The sequence below is a fragment of the Barbus barbus genome (assembly GCF_936440315.1).
Source record: "Barbus barbus genome assembly, chromosome: 6".
NCBI lineage: Eukaryota > Metazoa > Chordata > Actinopteri > Cypriniformes > Cyprinidae > Barbus > Barbus barbus.
Window position 1 is genome coordinate 9,595,854 of NC_136734.1, and position 15,888 is coordinate 9,611,741.

General features: G+C 36.1%; 1 protein-coding gene across 1 annotated transcript; it reads left to right on the plus strand.

Annotated features, from left to right (window-relative positions):
- The first annotated feature begins 622 nt into the window (after nt 1-622).
- LOC306871038 (U3 small nucleolar RNA-associated protein 14 homolog A) lies at nt 623-15,554 on the plus strand. The gene is made up of 15 exons (XM_079418701.1): nt 623-902; nt 1,085-1,181; nt 2,865-2,935; nt 3,656-3,720; nt 3,800-3,948; nt 5,151-5,306; nt 5,945-6,064; nt 7,866-7,960; nt 8,069-8,192; nt 8,304-8,381; nt 8,516-8,846; nt 10,034-10,449; nt 11,026-11,210; nt 14,638-14,737; nt 15,016-15,554. The coding sequence occupies exons 1-15, from the start codon at nt 868-870 to the stop codon at nt 15,325-15,327; spliced, it is 2,334 nt and encodes a 777-aa protein (XP_079274827.1). The 5' UTR covers nt 623-867; the 3' UTR covers nt 15,328-15,554.
- The last annotated feature ends 334 nt before the right edge of the window (nt 15,555-15,888 follow it).

A 15,888-nucleotide genomic window follows, 5' to 3' on the forward strand; every position in this document is an offset into this window, starting at 1 on the left:
GCGGTAGTGCTGAAGTATAACTAAAGATATACTGAAGTATATCTGATTGTGCTAAAGTGCAACTATTGCAAGTATACTTTAGGTACACTTTAAATATCTCGCATTTAAAGATCGATATTATTCAAAGATCAAACAATCAAGAGTGGTGACATTAATACACATTTTAAGCTTAATATTAAAAAATGTTCATTATGCTTTAATGAAATACTCCAAAATAAAGTTTAATTATAATTTTTATATCAGTAACGCAAATCTCGATTGATATGTCAGTAAATATGTTAACTATTAGTATGAAATAAATATATTTTAAATATATTACTTTTTTACTAGGGTACCCATGCAAAAAGTGTTACATAAGCACCTAACTTGCAAAGCATAGGAAAATGAACACATGAAGATGCTTATATTACTCTTTTAGAGAATCTAATTTAGTCTTTTACAGAATTATGTTGGTCATTTTAAAATGTATGAAGAAATAAAATATTTTAATAAATTACTTTATTTAACTGTAATTGAGATTGTATCCCCCATCATTCCTGATGTTTGAACTACAGTCCAGATGGTGGTGTTGTGCACTTTTAGCTGGTTCATCTGGTTCAAGAAGAAGAGACTGAACTCCAGCACAGGAGGTGGTGCTATGCACTCAATTGTTGTTGGTTTGCAACACGGAGAAGAATCAGATGTTGGAGACGTACATTGAAAAGATTATTTCAACGATTGTCTTTTTGCAATTTTGATAACATGCTGGCCTTTCAAAGTTGACGGACATATTGATATTCGAAATCTGATTTTCTAAATCATATCAGGGAAAAGAGAAAAATCAACCGTTTTCACACTTCGACGCGACACGTGGTTAAACTGCGCAGCATGGTCAAGCCAAGCTCTCTTCAGAAAACATTAAGGTTTGCTTGGTGCCTTCTTTCGTCTTGTTACGCATCTTACAATAACCATGTGAATGTGATTAATTTTTGAGATTCTGCATTAGTCTAATGATAGTGTTAGAGTACGATCGTTCAAGTCCTGTATTTCCGTGATCGTGTTAACGTGAGCAACATCTTTAGCATTTCTTTGTATTCCTCCACAGTAAAGGTGTAAAGCTAACCTCAGCTATGGCTGTTGAAAGTAGTGAAGAAGATGACCTTTCCATTAATGAACAAGCCATCAGTGCCAGTGAAGATGAGGTAGGCAACTCTCAGTCAGTTAACGTTAGATGAGGATGTTACGGCCTGTTGAGATAAGTGATGTTTTCTATTTTGTTTCTTTTTATTATTTGTACATGTATTCATTTATTTTTCTTAGCTTATACTTTAACTTGTTGTCCTTGTTACAGTGTAATTATTATTGTAAGTACAGAGTTATATAAATGAGCATACTTACTATTGGGTTAAGAGTAGGGTTTGCTTTAGAGGTAACTTAGTTGCATGTAATTATTTATAATATGCTGTTATTGCTATATTATGGATAACACTTTATACTAAGGTTCCATTTGTTAACATTGGTGAACTCTTAACCTAACAATGAAAAATAATTGTAAAACATTTATTAGTTTCAGTTCATATTAATTGCAAAATTTACGATACTTTAGGCAATCTGTTATTATTAATGAATGCACCTGAAGCTAACATGAACTAACAATGAGCAGTTGTATTTTTTTTAATGAACATTAATAAAGATGAATAAATATTGTAACAAATGTATTGCTCAAAGTTAGTTAATAGTAGTTAACTGCGTTAATTAACGTTAGCTAATGAAACTTAAGTGTTAGTCGATTATGTACATGTAACGTGTAACAAGGACATTTCTTGTATTTATTACAGATAACTTAGTCGAGAATTTCATGAACTGAGCTGGATCTAGGGGAACCCCTGATCTGCATCTTTAAACATTAACACCATAATGCAATATACAGTGGGGTTCAAAAATCTGAGATGTCTTGTAAAAGGGCACTTTATTTTTTAAAATAGCATAACTTTAAAGACATGATTTTCAGAATCTGCCTTTTGCTTAAATGACGGTTTGCACCCAAGCTTGCATAAGTTTTTGTGAAAGTTGTTGCTTTATGCCAGACATCCTCAAATCTAGCCCCACTCCTGCAGAGTTTAGCTCTAACCCAATCAAACACACCTGAGCTGCTAATCAGAGTCTTCAAGATCATTAGAAAATCACAGGTAGGTGAGTTTGATCAGGTTTGGAGCTAAACTCTGCAGCAGATTGGCCCTCCAGGGAAAGGTTTGAGGAACCCTGCTTTATGCTATCCTGCATGAATCCAAAGAATATCTTGTATTGTTCAGTGGAATCTATTTATTTTTTTTATTCTTTAAATTCTTCTGAATTCTTTAGTCAAGCCCTATGAAACATATTTCTGATTTTCATTTCCATCCATTATTTGTTTTTCCACTATTTGGAATTTTCTAAAAAAAAAATAAATAAATCTTCCAAAGTCCTCCTCTAGGGTGCTCATCCTAACTCAATGCAAAACAATGTTTATCGGCCAAAAAAATATAATAACCAATTGGCCTATATCTTGTGAATGTTATGTCCAAACTTCACGAAAGATAGTACACTTGGACAACAGGACAGTGAGGAAATGTCAGATTTCATGAATTTCTGATGATCAGTGGACTAGCAGCAAATTCTGTGAGTAATAGATGAGGGGCTTTAATACCAAAGTTGTCCACAAGAGGATGCTGCTTCAATTTACATCTCGTCTCATCTGATAGACAGCTGTTGACTTCACAGTATAAACTCTTATTTAAAAAGATATATGGCAGTCATGCCAAATTGTTCACACAAGCTGTTTGTTCTTAGGCTCTGATGTAATTTGAAAAAATATTTATTTTCTGTTTTTTTTTTTTTTTTTTAAGGAGGGCAGTGATGTTGAGAGAAAACACAAGAAGCTACTGGAAGCCATCAGTTCTTTGGGTGCAAGAAAGAGGTGTGAGACATTTCAGTTTGATCTTTTTAGTGCTGGTCTACCCAAATAAAAATGTTTGATTGAAAACCAAATTCTGGATAGACTGCATGGGCTGAAATCCTGAAAACTGGAATGTTTGGAAGATGGAATAAATGAGCTAGTTCTATTCATACCATGATGTGTCTAAATACTCTATTCTGAATGCCTGGAATGTGTATTTTTAAACCATTGAATACACTGGTAAGTCCAGTAAGATTAATCACTGTTCTAATTTAATGTGCTGTCTTTAAGTATTCACACACGCTGAGATGATTGCACACACAAAGACAAATTTAGTAATGCAGAAACTTGTCAACAATGCCTTGCGACAGATGCAGGAAATTCACACACAATCCCTCTCTCTGTCGTTCCTTTAAATAAATTCCAATAAATGTAACTTTATTTAACACACTATCTACATGTAATCAGATAAAAATACTTCATATAAAAAAAATAAAGTAACTAATGAAAATGATCCATTACTTTTATTTTTAACTGCAAACACCAATGACAGCTAAGTTGTCCATGCAGGCAAGTGACCATGGTACAAGTTAAATAACCCACAGTAAAACTCAATACGTTTACATCTGATATTCTAAAGAAAAGCCCTTTTGGAATAAATCTGTTTTTAGAAGAGGCAGAAAAAAAGTTACTAAAATGTCCAAAACAGCTTTTTGACCAACTGATGCTTGTTTATCCAAGGAAAAAGCAGAATGAGCGCTCTGAAGCAAGTGTGCAGGTCTCGGAGTTCTTTGTCAATGCTGCGGGTAAATGCAAAATTTATTCACATTATATCTTTGACTGAAATAGAACATCAGTAGTAAGTTTTCTTAATTCTGTTTAAAGGTACAGGAGAGAAAATCAACCTTTCTGACCTCCTGGGAACTGTTGAGAAGACCTCAGGAGCCTCCAACAAGACCAAGAAACAGCTGAGGAACCTGCAAAACACTAAAGAGACTTTGGCATTACCTCTCAACAAACAGGAAACAGAGAAGGTGAAATGTTGAATTCATGATCAACTGTGAGGCTTGTCACTTGTTACAAAATCTGTGCTTTTAAATTAAATTAAATTAATGGCATCAGGGATATAATTTCAAACATGTAGTCCATATAAACATCAATTTCATGTCAGAAGCAAATAGCAATCAGAATGGGGGTCAGTGTTATTTCATTTTAATAATCACTTAGAGAAAAGTCATTTACTCTTGGTGCCAACCAAGTTAGGGTGCTCACACAATTTTAATGTGATTTTTCTAGTCTTCTAAAAAGGTTTTTTTCTGCTGACACATTTGAGGATTTTAGCAGAGTCAGACAATATTCAGTTTAGTTTTTACTAAAAATGGATCTTAAATATTTGACTGGTTTTACTTTATTTTAACCTGATTTCTCAGGAATGACTATAGCTATAGATACTGGCATGGTGTTACAAAGCAAACAAATTTCATGTCTATTGCTAAAATGTACGAGTAGTGTAGGCTGTGTGATTTCAACTTTTTACGTAACTTTTGTCATGGAATTTTTGTCATTTGTTATATAAAGGCTTAGGCCCCATTTACACTAGTGTGATTTCTTCAAAACGGAGGTTTAGAATGAAAACGATCCCTGTTTACACTGGCGTTTCAGAAACGATCTCCGTTTACACTACACAACCGAAAACGCATGTCACATGACCATTCATGCAGGTACAACCATAGAAATGAATAGGTAGATTCCCTATTATTTAGATGGCAGATGCATCTGTATGCTCGGAGCAGTTGAATGGGGAATCTACCTATACATATCTACGGGTACAATAAGGAGCATGATGTTATTGTTTACACGGTCATCAAGGATACGCAGTAGGAATGTGGGCAGCCAGGCCATCGTTTTCAAAAGTCTCCGTTTTGGTCCGTTTACACAGAACCGCAACCCAGGAGTTTTCAAACTAAAACGTAGTTTGCAGCGTTTTCAAAAGCCTCCGTTTTCAACCTCGAAAACACCGGAGCTGTGTAAACGGAGCAGTGCAGCAAAAGTTATGCGTTTTAAAACAAAAACGCACTAGTGTAAACGGGGCCTTACTTCTCAACATATGAGCACAAAGGTGTAGTTGTTTAAAAAAAAAAAAAAAACTATTACATCAGGACCCACTATTCTAAATTCAGCCGTGGTATTTTTAGTGTCTATTTTGATTACATTTTTCTCTCTATTATGTCCACAGATTCAGAGAAGCATAGCGTATGAGAAGACCGCTAAAGAGGTGTCTTGCTGGCAACCCGTCATAGCGCAAAACCAGAAGGCCGAACAAATAGTGTTTCCTCTGAACCAGGAGTCCTCAGGACCTAAACGGGTGGAGCAGGTTGTGGCTGGATGGAAGGTGTGGATTTTTATTAATTGTTTTATTTTTTTGGAATGGCTCAAATTTGTCATGGATCGATTTGGTTTAAATGCATAAATTGCTATTAGGGGTGCACGATTAGATTTAATAACTGTGGATGTTTGATTTTTTTTTTTTTTTCTTTACCAAAGCCCCTTTACATCACTTTTGCCCATAATAAGATATGTTGCAAATAGGAACAGCACACACTTAAAAAAAAAAAAAAAATGCTTAAACTTTGGATTGAATTGAGTGTACAATATTACAATTCACTAATACTCTTTGCCTTCAAGCAGTCTAATTGCTAACACTGATGTTACATTGAGTGGACTCATAAATTTCATCTTTGTTTTGTCTAAAATCATTGTTACCTTTCTTTGTGGCTTCTTTTCCTCTCGTGCATGGGCTCAGTAATGAGAGAATTACTATTAACTGGAATTATACACAATTTTGTCCTCAAAACATGTATGCAGGCATGCACACATACACACAAAATGACTGTTTCTGATCTTGAGTTGCAAATGTTGCTTTAATGTAGTTGTTTCTTTGCATGCTGACAAATTGCAACTAAAACATATGTTTGGTAGAAGCACTTGCTTTTATTTTAATACTAACTCCATGCGTGTATTCTTTGACAGGCTCAAACTCCTCTTGAACAAGAGATTTTCCGACTCTTGCACAGCCACAGCCAGCCAGTCAATGACCCTGTTTTGACTCGTGTAGAGGAGGCATCAATTAAAGCCATGAGCTTGGAGGAGGTATGACTTTGATAAAGCTTCTGTTCTATTGCCATAGATGTTTTATAGCCATTCAAATCAAGTTATTACTGCTTCTAGTATAGGTAGGCCTTGGCCTGGCATTATGACAAGGTGTATACAGTGAAACAGTTAAAATGTATAATGCAATAAGGATTCTACTCTAATTTTGGAGCAGTATAGAAAACACCTGGGTCATTCCGTGTCAACTTAACCAGAGGTCCACGGCTCAATTTTATTCTTTTTTTTTTTTGTGTAAGAAATACCTAAAGACAAAATATTCAGTGTCACAGATGTATATTTACTGAGCAATTCACTATTTTGTAGAGGGGGGTCACAGTGACAATTTTCACCTGAGATTCGGACCCAAATTACAGGGGTAAAAATGACTTCAGAAAGATGGCAGCATCATTGTTATTTTTAGACAGAGATTGGTAGGTCTATTAGTAAAAAAAAAAATTTTTTTATTTTTTTTTTTTTCTCCAAGAAATCTTTTTTGCATTATATACCAATGATGAACAAAAGCAATTTTAGATTCGGGGTTTTAACAAACTCTCCTTTTGGAAACTTAATTTTTAAGGCTCTATATGGTTCAGTTCCAGAGATATTGGAATTTTAAATTATTAAATTGTACCCTTTTTAGTGGCCAAACCATATGTTGGTCACTGTATATAATACTTATTTTATTAAAATGTTTAATTTAAGTTAATTTAATTTAAGTTTAGTGTGCTACCCACTGGTTGTTAATCAATTAATAATAATTTAATCAAATTATTCATTAAATTTGTATTTAATCTTATTTAAATTAAAAATTCTCTATCAAAACAGATTGCTAAAAATGCTCTGAAATGGTCAAGTTGAGGCACATTAACTTGCTCCCGGTATTCTATTTATAAGATTCTATATTTCAATCAGTTTCAGGGATATTTGTAAGAAGGAATTCTGTTCATTTGAACAACTTCTGAAGCTACCAAAAGTTCAGATATGCAGTACTGTAACATGTTTGAAACAAATTCCACACCTTTTAGGGAAAAGAGGTTGCTTTCCCCACACATTGTATTCATATCAGTAAACCAAGATGTGCCTCACCTGAATTAATATTAAGAATTTCCTTTTCTTTTTTTATTTTTATAACATGAAGTATAGTCACAGATCAAGTAGTATCCACTGCTGAGGGGCATATTTGGCATAATCACTGATAGTACCTCAAACTTTGAGACATTTAATGTGTCTCACACTTGAAATAATTAATACTGAGTAATTGTAAACCCTGAGTAAATGAGTTTAATTCTGGGTAATCTTGTTTTAGCTAGAGTTAATGATTAATCCTGGTTATTCATAATCTGACATGTCACACTGTACATTCCTAAGAACTGGGTTACTGTTATTATTTGCATGTTTGCAGTGTTAACAGTCATGGCTAGATAAATCTGATTTTGTGCTTTCGACATTTGAAAATGGGTAGGATTCAACTATTTGAACATGGAAACACATCGAGATCCTGATATCTCTGGGATAAAACCATACAGGGCCATAAATGATGATTCCAAGTTTATTAAGAACTAGAATCTAAAATCATATTGAAATATCTTGAGTTACATGCAAGCAAACTTTGGAAAAATTACATTTATGCCACTCTGACAAATGTTCAATGCAGTTGTTTTGATAGAAGGAAACAAAATACATTTCTATTTTCTAGTTGGTCACCAAACAGCATGTTAATTATTCTATCTTCGCTATCAGTCCTACTCATTATTATTTATCATTCTTATTCCACTTTGTAACAATTTGTTTTGCGTGGCAGGCTAAGATTCGCCGTGCTGAGCTTCAAAAGACAAGAGCGCTTCAATCATACTATGAGGCAAAAGCCAAAAGAGAAAAGAATATCAAGAGTAAAAAGTGAGTTCTACAACTGAACATTTCTGTGAACAACATACTGTTAGTCTTTCTTTTAAGTAGTACTGTACAAAATAAACGGTTTTACAGTATAATTGTTTTTTTTCTCAGGTACCACAGGATTCAGAAGAAAGCCATGCGTAAAGAGTTTCTGAAGCAGTTTGAGGAAATGGTAAAGACGAATCCTGAAGGAGCTCTGGAAGAGCTAAAAACCATGGAACTGTCCAGAATGGAGGTACTGATGCATTGAGGGAGCAAATACTGAAAGCCATACTGTGGAAACAAACATTATGAATAAGTGAGAATCATTTGGGCTTAAATATATTTTTCTTTATTTTCACAACAGGAGAGAATGTCTCTGAAGCATCAGAACAGTGGCAAGTGGGCAAAATCAAAAGCCATAATGGCAAAATATGATGATTCGGTGAGAGTGGTTGATTTTCTTTATTCCATCCTAATGTTCTTGATTGCAGAATGACACTGAAAGTGTTATGATTGATTGATTTATCAATTACTGTAACACAATATTGACATTTGGATATCTCCCATGCTCTTCAGGCACGCAAAGCAATGCAGGAGCAGTTGCAGATGAATAAAGATCTTACCCAGAAGATTGTGGTGCCTTCTGATGACGAAGATGAAAGTAATGAGGAAGGAATGGAGACGGTACCTGACTTTGTGAATGACCCTGAGCCAGTCATTGACCCTGTCAATCCCTGGATGAGAGGCCAACTTACACATGAAGAACCTGATGTTAGCTGTGTCACAACTGAGGAACCTCAAACAGCAGAACAGGAGAATGAGGAGGAAGAACTAATTGGAGAATTTGAGAAGAGGAGGAAGCTGAGGCAAGCTGATGAAGAGGACTTGATTCCTACAGAAGAACAGAGTAAGAGAGCAGGTTTAAAGAAAATACTTTCACAAAAATGAGCATGGTGATTTACTTTTTGCCATTGAACACGAAAGGAAAGGTTTTCTATAATGTACAAAATAGGGCTGGGTGATAAATGATATCATATCGAGATTGCAATTAAAATCTAATGATAAGCTCTGGAAATTTTTACTTTACATGGATTAATCAGTCTATCACACAACAGAAATAGACATGACAACAGTCAGTGCATGTCACTAATAAGTCCATGTTCTGTGTCTCTGTGTGAATGAGTGGTGTGGTTTCGTCTGTTACACTCAAACTCACACGTGACGCTGTGTTTTCAGCATCTGCGGGTCTCAATAAATGAGGGCATGAATACGAGGGCTTCATCTCCTGAGCTGCTTGGAGAGTCACTTCACCACCTTTACACAGTTTCATTTGAGAAAAGCTACCATCAAAGACACGCAAAAATAAAAGTTCAGTTTAACTTGAAGAATTTGGGACAACTATCGTATACTAAAAGTAATTTATTAGCATTTTATTTTATTTAGGAATTTAATACAGACAAGATATTTTACCGCTTAACATTTCAGGTAATTTACTGCAGGGGTCTCCAAACTTTTTTACACCACGTTACTGTTTGAAAATATTGTTGCGGACCAGCCTGGGGAGGGTTTTTTATATGTATAAAATGGCTCAACGGATCATATGGTTTTTGAGCCACAGATCATTTGATTTTTCGGATAAGCAAGAAAAAATGTAAAGCACAGAATGAGAATATCGTGAAGGATTTTTTGACAATTTTATGTGTAGCCTATGTATTTTAAATGCATGGAGACGTGAAAGAATCAACAGCTCTGTATTTCCGTCTGAAACACACCTCTATGACCTCGCATTTTAGATGTGTGTGAGAACAGAGCGTGAGTAATAAATTGAGTTCTTTCACTTCTTGTGGTTTAAAATCACTTGTACTTGTAAATTGGTCTGCAAATTAATATACAAATCACATGTGTGCTGAATGGTGGGGTCTGGTCCATACGTATCACGGATCAACTGCAAATGTTTCTGCGACCTCATCCACAGCCCAGTAGTGGGAGTGCGACTCAGTGGTTGGGGACTTCTGATTTACTGCACTTGAACTGCATAATGTAAAATAAAGTGTATGTGGTGATTTTCATCCAAACTAACTATTCCTTTAACAGAACCTGAAAGCGAGGTAGTTGAAGATGATGTGGTTGAGATATCTGACAAGGAGGATGAAGAAGAAGAGGAGGACGTTTCTGAGTTTAACACCCTTTTCAGGCTTATGAGGAGTGAGAAGACACTTGAGGGTTCAAATCAGAAACCACAAGGGTTGAACACCCCAGAGCAAGAAGATGAAGAGGGACTTTTGAATGAAGGACCGATTCGAGTCAGGAATATAGAGGACCTGGAGGTTTTGGCTGAGGATGTCGACCCCCAACCCATTGCGGCGCCGTCACTGCCACAGACAGCTGTTGGGGAGACCACTTCTGAGCCACCTAACAAAAAGAGAAAGGAAATCGACCTCAAAGAAGTACTCACCAAAGATGCCAAAGTCGTCAAAGTTCCCTTTTTGCCAACAGTGGTTGAAGAGGAAGTGAGTTAAATTTTAAATGAAGTATAACAATAGATCTTAGTCAGGATAAACACCATGGCTGCATTCAAAATTGCATACTCTTAAGTATGTACTTTTGAATAAGTAATTATTTCATGTTTTATATAGTATGACTGAATGAAAGTAATCCAGACTTATTACATTTGCCTTGTTGTCATTATCCTATGACCTTCCAGCATTAGTTGTTTCTTCACTGCCGTTCACAAATTCTCGCCTCATTGGATAGTAAAGTCTTAATCGGATGGGCATTAAGAATGTTGCTAGAGGTATAAAGTCATTTGGATGCTTTTCATCTGCTGTTATATGAAGAGTTTGAGATTTTGGATGCAGGCCATGTTAATTTTACAGAAATGAAAAGTATTGTGTTCTTGTGGATGAAAAAAAACAAAAACTAGACCACATTAGACCTGTAAGATTGTGAACACTGAACAGAATCAGAGTTAACCTTGACTAAGGTCTGTCTAGGTTAACTTTAACATTTAGTTAAGAGTGATTTGTGAGAAGTAACATTTTATGATACATTTTTCTGTATTTAAAATGTTTTCCCTTTTTTGTTAGGATCATGATGAACAGATCTCCATCATCAAGGAGGCCTTTGCTGGGGATGATGTAATTTCTGATTTCATAAAGGACAAAAGGAAACAGGAAGCTGCTGGGAAGCCTAAAGTGGTGGACCTGACACTGCCAGGTTGGGGAGAATGGGGAGGTGTTGGTCTCAAACCCTCCCGCTGGAAACGCAAAAGGTAATATTAAATTATTTTTATATTTAACCTTCAAAACATCTTTCTCCTGTTGTTTTAGCGTAAAGTTATATTTAGTAATTTTTAATTAAAATGTCAAAGAAAATGAGTAGTACTTCAGATGTTTAAAGTGGTACTTACTTGATGAAGTCTCTTTTGAACAAAGACTTGGGCCAGATTTACAAACAGTAACAGCTTGCGCCACCACATACCCCTTTAAAAAAATTACTGTTGGGAAAAATGAGCAATTTGCTTATTCGTTTGAAGGAGTTTCCCTTTGAGATGTAAAATTTGTTGGAGGAGAGTATTTAAATCATGCAGTGTTATTTACTAAGGTTTGCGGTAGTCCGTTTACTGGTATTTGCACCATTATTTAATGCCCAAAAAAGTATGTCTTAACCCAGGGATGTCAAACTCAATTCCTAGAGTGAGTGAGTGAAGTGACATTCAGCCAAGTAGGGTGACCCATACTCGGAATTCGTGCTCTGCATTTAACCCATCCAACGTGCACACACACAGCAGTGAACACACACACACCGTGAACATACACCCGGAGCAGTGGGCAGCCATTTTATGCTGCAGCGCCCGGGGAGCAGTTGGGAGTTCGGTGCCTTGCTCAAGGACACCTCAGTCGTGGTATTGAGGGTGGAGAGAGCGCTGGACATTCACTCCCCCCACCTACAATTCCTGCCGGCCGGAGACTAGAACCCGCAACCGTCGGATTACAAGTCCGACTCTCTAACCATTAGGCCACGACTTCCTTCCTAGAGGGCCGCAACTCTGCAGAGTTTAGCTTCAACCCTAATTAAACACACCTGATCCAACTAATCAGATCCTTGAGACTTATTTGAAAACATGATTTGTGTGTTCGAGCAGGGTTGTAACTAAACTCTGCAGGGCTGTGGCCCTCCAGGAATTGAGTTTGACACCCCTGTCTTAACCCAATTTGTGTTTGGCATAGCTGTGATAGATGCTAATTGGCACTGCTTTTTGAAGATTGCGTTAGTCATTTTGGAAATGATCTGGCTGTGATTGTTCTTTAATAGTGCAATGCCAGTAAATAACTTGCAGAACTTTCCACTACCATCATCTACTGATGCCACCAAAAGTACACATTACTACATACCCAAGTTGATTAAAAAAAGAACAATACTCAAACTTTAACTCCCTCATTTTAACATTACAAAAATGCAACATTAGTAGCACTCGGCCTTCAAATAATAAATAAAATGAAACGATATAGCATAGTAATTTCAGTACTATACCAAAAACAAATCCTGTAATGCAAAGTAAATGCATTAAAACATTAGCACGTGGCCTTCAAATATTTTTCAATTATGGAAACATTGTATTAAAAATATCAAATAAAAGTAATAAAATAAACACATTACAGGTAACTGACCAGTAGTCCGGTCTGTTGCACTTAAGCTGCAAGTCTTGACGCTCAGGTCTATTCTGACACACAAGATTGGTTTCGTCCTGTCTGTTGCTATGGTTATCACAATGTCAATCTTTACAATTTCAGATTCAGACGTGCATTTTAATGCAGTCGTCACTCCTGAAACAGTGTGTACTTAGCATGAAAAACAAAATTTTTATTCAAATTATGAAGTTATACACAGAGTGAGAAAAGACGCTCCCTTATAATCAGTGAAGCTGATATTAGTTCATTTCAGCCACAACACAAGCTCACTAAGTAAAAACTGGTTATAATTTAAAAAAAAGTCTATATTGCACAGTGAATCTCTTAAATACATTGTGTTTATGCTTTTGTTACAGCGAAACCATTCGTGAGAGTGCAAAGCTCAAGCTATATGAACTCTGGTGGTTCTGACTTGCATAGCTCTGATTGGCAATTGCGTTCACACGCTCAAACATATCTGTGATTGACTTCAATGCTCAGTGCTGCAGAAACGCATTGTAAATTGAAATTTAAGGCTGTGCGATTAATCGAAATTCAGGCAAAATCGCTATTAAATCATCTGGTTTCACACGATTATGAAATCAGTCTGCAATTATGAAAGCTGTTAATGCGCAGCTTATCAGTGAAGTACGGCTCTGTCATCAGTAGTAAATGCAGCTCCATCTGAAATCACAGCGAGTTTTAGTCGCTTATAACGTGCATTTGAAAAAGCAACATGTCAAGCATCTTTCCAAACGTGAGAAGCATTTATGAACCTCTTCCTCTTGGCCAACAAAATACCACATTTCATATCTCATTTTTTACTCCAAACTCACTGCATAACATCATTCGAGTGTTTGAAATAAAATCCTTCTGTGAGAGGATGCGGCTTCTTACACAGAATAAGGCACGCAACATGTTTCATAGTATTCTAAGAAGTGATATATACTATGTTGATTAGCATTAGCTGGTTGGTATTACTGGTACAGTGGAAATGTTGGTATTTTGACATTTGTAAACTTTAAGTACCAAAGTGCTGGTAATTTTGACAATGCTACCCCCTCCTCACTTCTACGGGATTTAATTTTCCTTATTTATGCTGGGTACACACCACAAGATAATCAGGCTGATTTTGGGCCGATTTCTCCCCTTCCAACAATCCTAGGTAATGTCTCGATTATTTTGGTGGTTGTAAAGATTATTTTATCAGATGTTCCTGTGGTGTGAGGTGTGTTAAGAGGGACTGAATCTGCTCGGAAGAACATCGGAGGTGGTGCCTCCAACATGTTGAATATTTACAATCAGAAATCCTGATGTGTGGAGGGGGGACCCCGAGGACACCACCCACTACAGGGGCAAAACGGTTAAACGATATTAGCGTCCACACCAGCGAAAGATATCGTCTGTTTATTCTAAGCGCACATGTGTCTGCCGCTTTAAATTCTCGAGTTCGTTATAGCAGGATGGATTCTGATTGGCTGTCAGTGTTTTTATCGTTCATCAGCTGGAAAAAAATAATTCTGGAAGTGATTCCAACAATATCGTTTCTCTGTGCCTTTATCGTTATAGTTGTGGTGTGGACACTGCTATTCTTTAATTTAACGATTTTTAGAACTATATCTTTATCGTTATCGTGCTTTATGTGAACGGGGCTTAAATCTTGGATTTTTTTTTTTTTTTTTGTCCTCATGTTTGTGGTCTCTCACATTTTGAAGATCTTATAAGATTTTAAAAATCTTTCAGTGTGTGCCCAGCATTAGTTAATCTGGCCCAAAATGTTTTCTTTCACACGGAGCAGATGTAGTCTTGATTTGATATCAGTTCTTTTGAAAATACCTCAGATCCATGTCTATTTTTCTTTCTTCTGATACTGTAACCTATACCGAGAACCCCCTCTCACTTGGTAGCGAGTTCTGCTATAAGTTGGCATTTTTTTTAAACATTTCACTTGTAAAGAAATTCAGTTGTACCTACACATCCTCAGCTCAAAGCCTTATAATAACCCTAATGGTTCATTTGTCTCTGTAGATTTAGCATAAAAACGGCCCCATCACCTCCACGGCAAGACCGGAAACTGCCTGATACCATCATATCAGAGAACAGAAGTTCATCAATCGCTTCCCATCAGGTAACTAATCATCTGGCAACACTGAAAAGTAGCAGAGGTCTATAAAATTGATAGGAGTTTAAGTATAAGAATCTCATTCCCTCATGAATGCATTGAATTCCTGATTTTGAGAAAAGAAATTATATGTCCTTGTCCATTTTGTTGACCCGGTTAAGTTTGTTGAATTTCTTTGGAATGCTGGAAACAAGTGACGAGTTTTAATTCAATTCAAATGCCATCTCAGAAATTGAAAGGAAGCCCAATACTCTGTCTCTAATTATTATTGTTGTTTTCCGTAGGTTAGTCATCTACCATCCCCATTTCAAAACACGGCACAGTTTGAATCTTGTATCCGTACACCTATTGGGCAGACATGGAACACACAAGGTGTTGTGAAGAAGATGACAAAACCCAAAGTTATCACTAATTTGGGTGCGATCATTGAGCCTATGGTCAAAGAGGACTTCATAAAGAATAAGACCACAGCATCAGCTGGTAAAGGACCAGCAATCAGGTTTGAAGAAAACAAAGGGGCAAATCAGGGCAGAAAATGCTCATCAGCAAAGCATCAAGGAAGAGGATCACAGAAGAGGAAAAAGCAACAGGCTTGAAAGATTGTGTGCCTTCAGTAACTGCATAAATAGATTTGATTTGTGAGGTTGTGTTTAAAGACATCTCTGTAATAAATTACCATATGAACTTATTGTGATTCTTATCATGGCCACATACATGTAATTGTATTTATCAGAATACATATTATTATTAATAACTATTTTTCTTTCTGTTCAGCCGCTCTCAAATAAATCAATTTTAAAAGTGCTAAATTGTTGCAAATCCTACTGAGTTGTTTGATTGTCTTCCTGCTTGAATGTGTTTTAAATGTTCCAATATGATTAGTGTCAATACTTGACCCTTACTTGAACCCTGAATTAAAAATTAAATATCCTTTTAAATTTACAGTAAAAAAAAATGCTAGCTATGTTTGCCAGAAATTGGCCATTTAAAAATACGATGATCATGTTCCCAGTATTATGGCATTTTACAACTCATAACAGTGTTTTTGAATTGATATTGATACTTAAATGTCTGCTTGGATAAGCTATCAAAATCTTTAATTTATTGTCTATTGTACTACCCTTGGTGCTTAGGCCTCACCAGTACATTTTAAGGTG

What these genes read in the sequence shown, in the direction of transcription:
- LOC306871038 (XM_079418701.1), top strand. Translation starts at nt 868, where the DNA reads ATGGTCAAGCCAAGCTCTCTTCAGAAAACATTAAG. An exon ending in ACAAACAGGAAACAGAGAAG is followed by an intron (nt 3,949 to 5,150) that starts GTGAAATGTTGA and finishes TTATGTCCACAG; the next exon opens with ATTCAGAGAAGCATAGCGTA. An exon ending in AGGTTGTGGCTGGATGGAAG is followed by an intron (nt 5,307 to 5,944) that starts GTGTGGATTTTT and finishes ATTCTTTGACAG; the next exon opens with GCTCAAACTCCTCTTGAACA.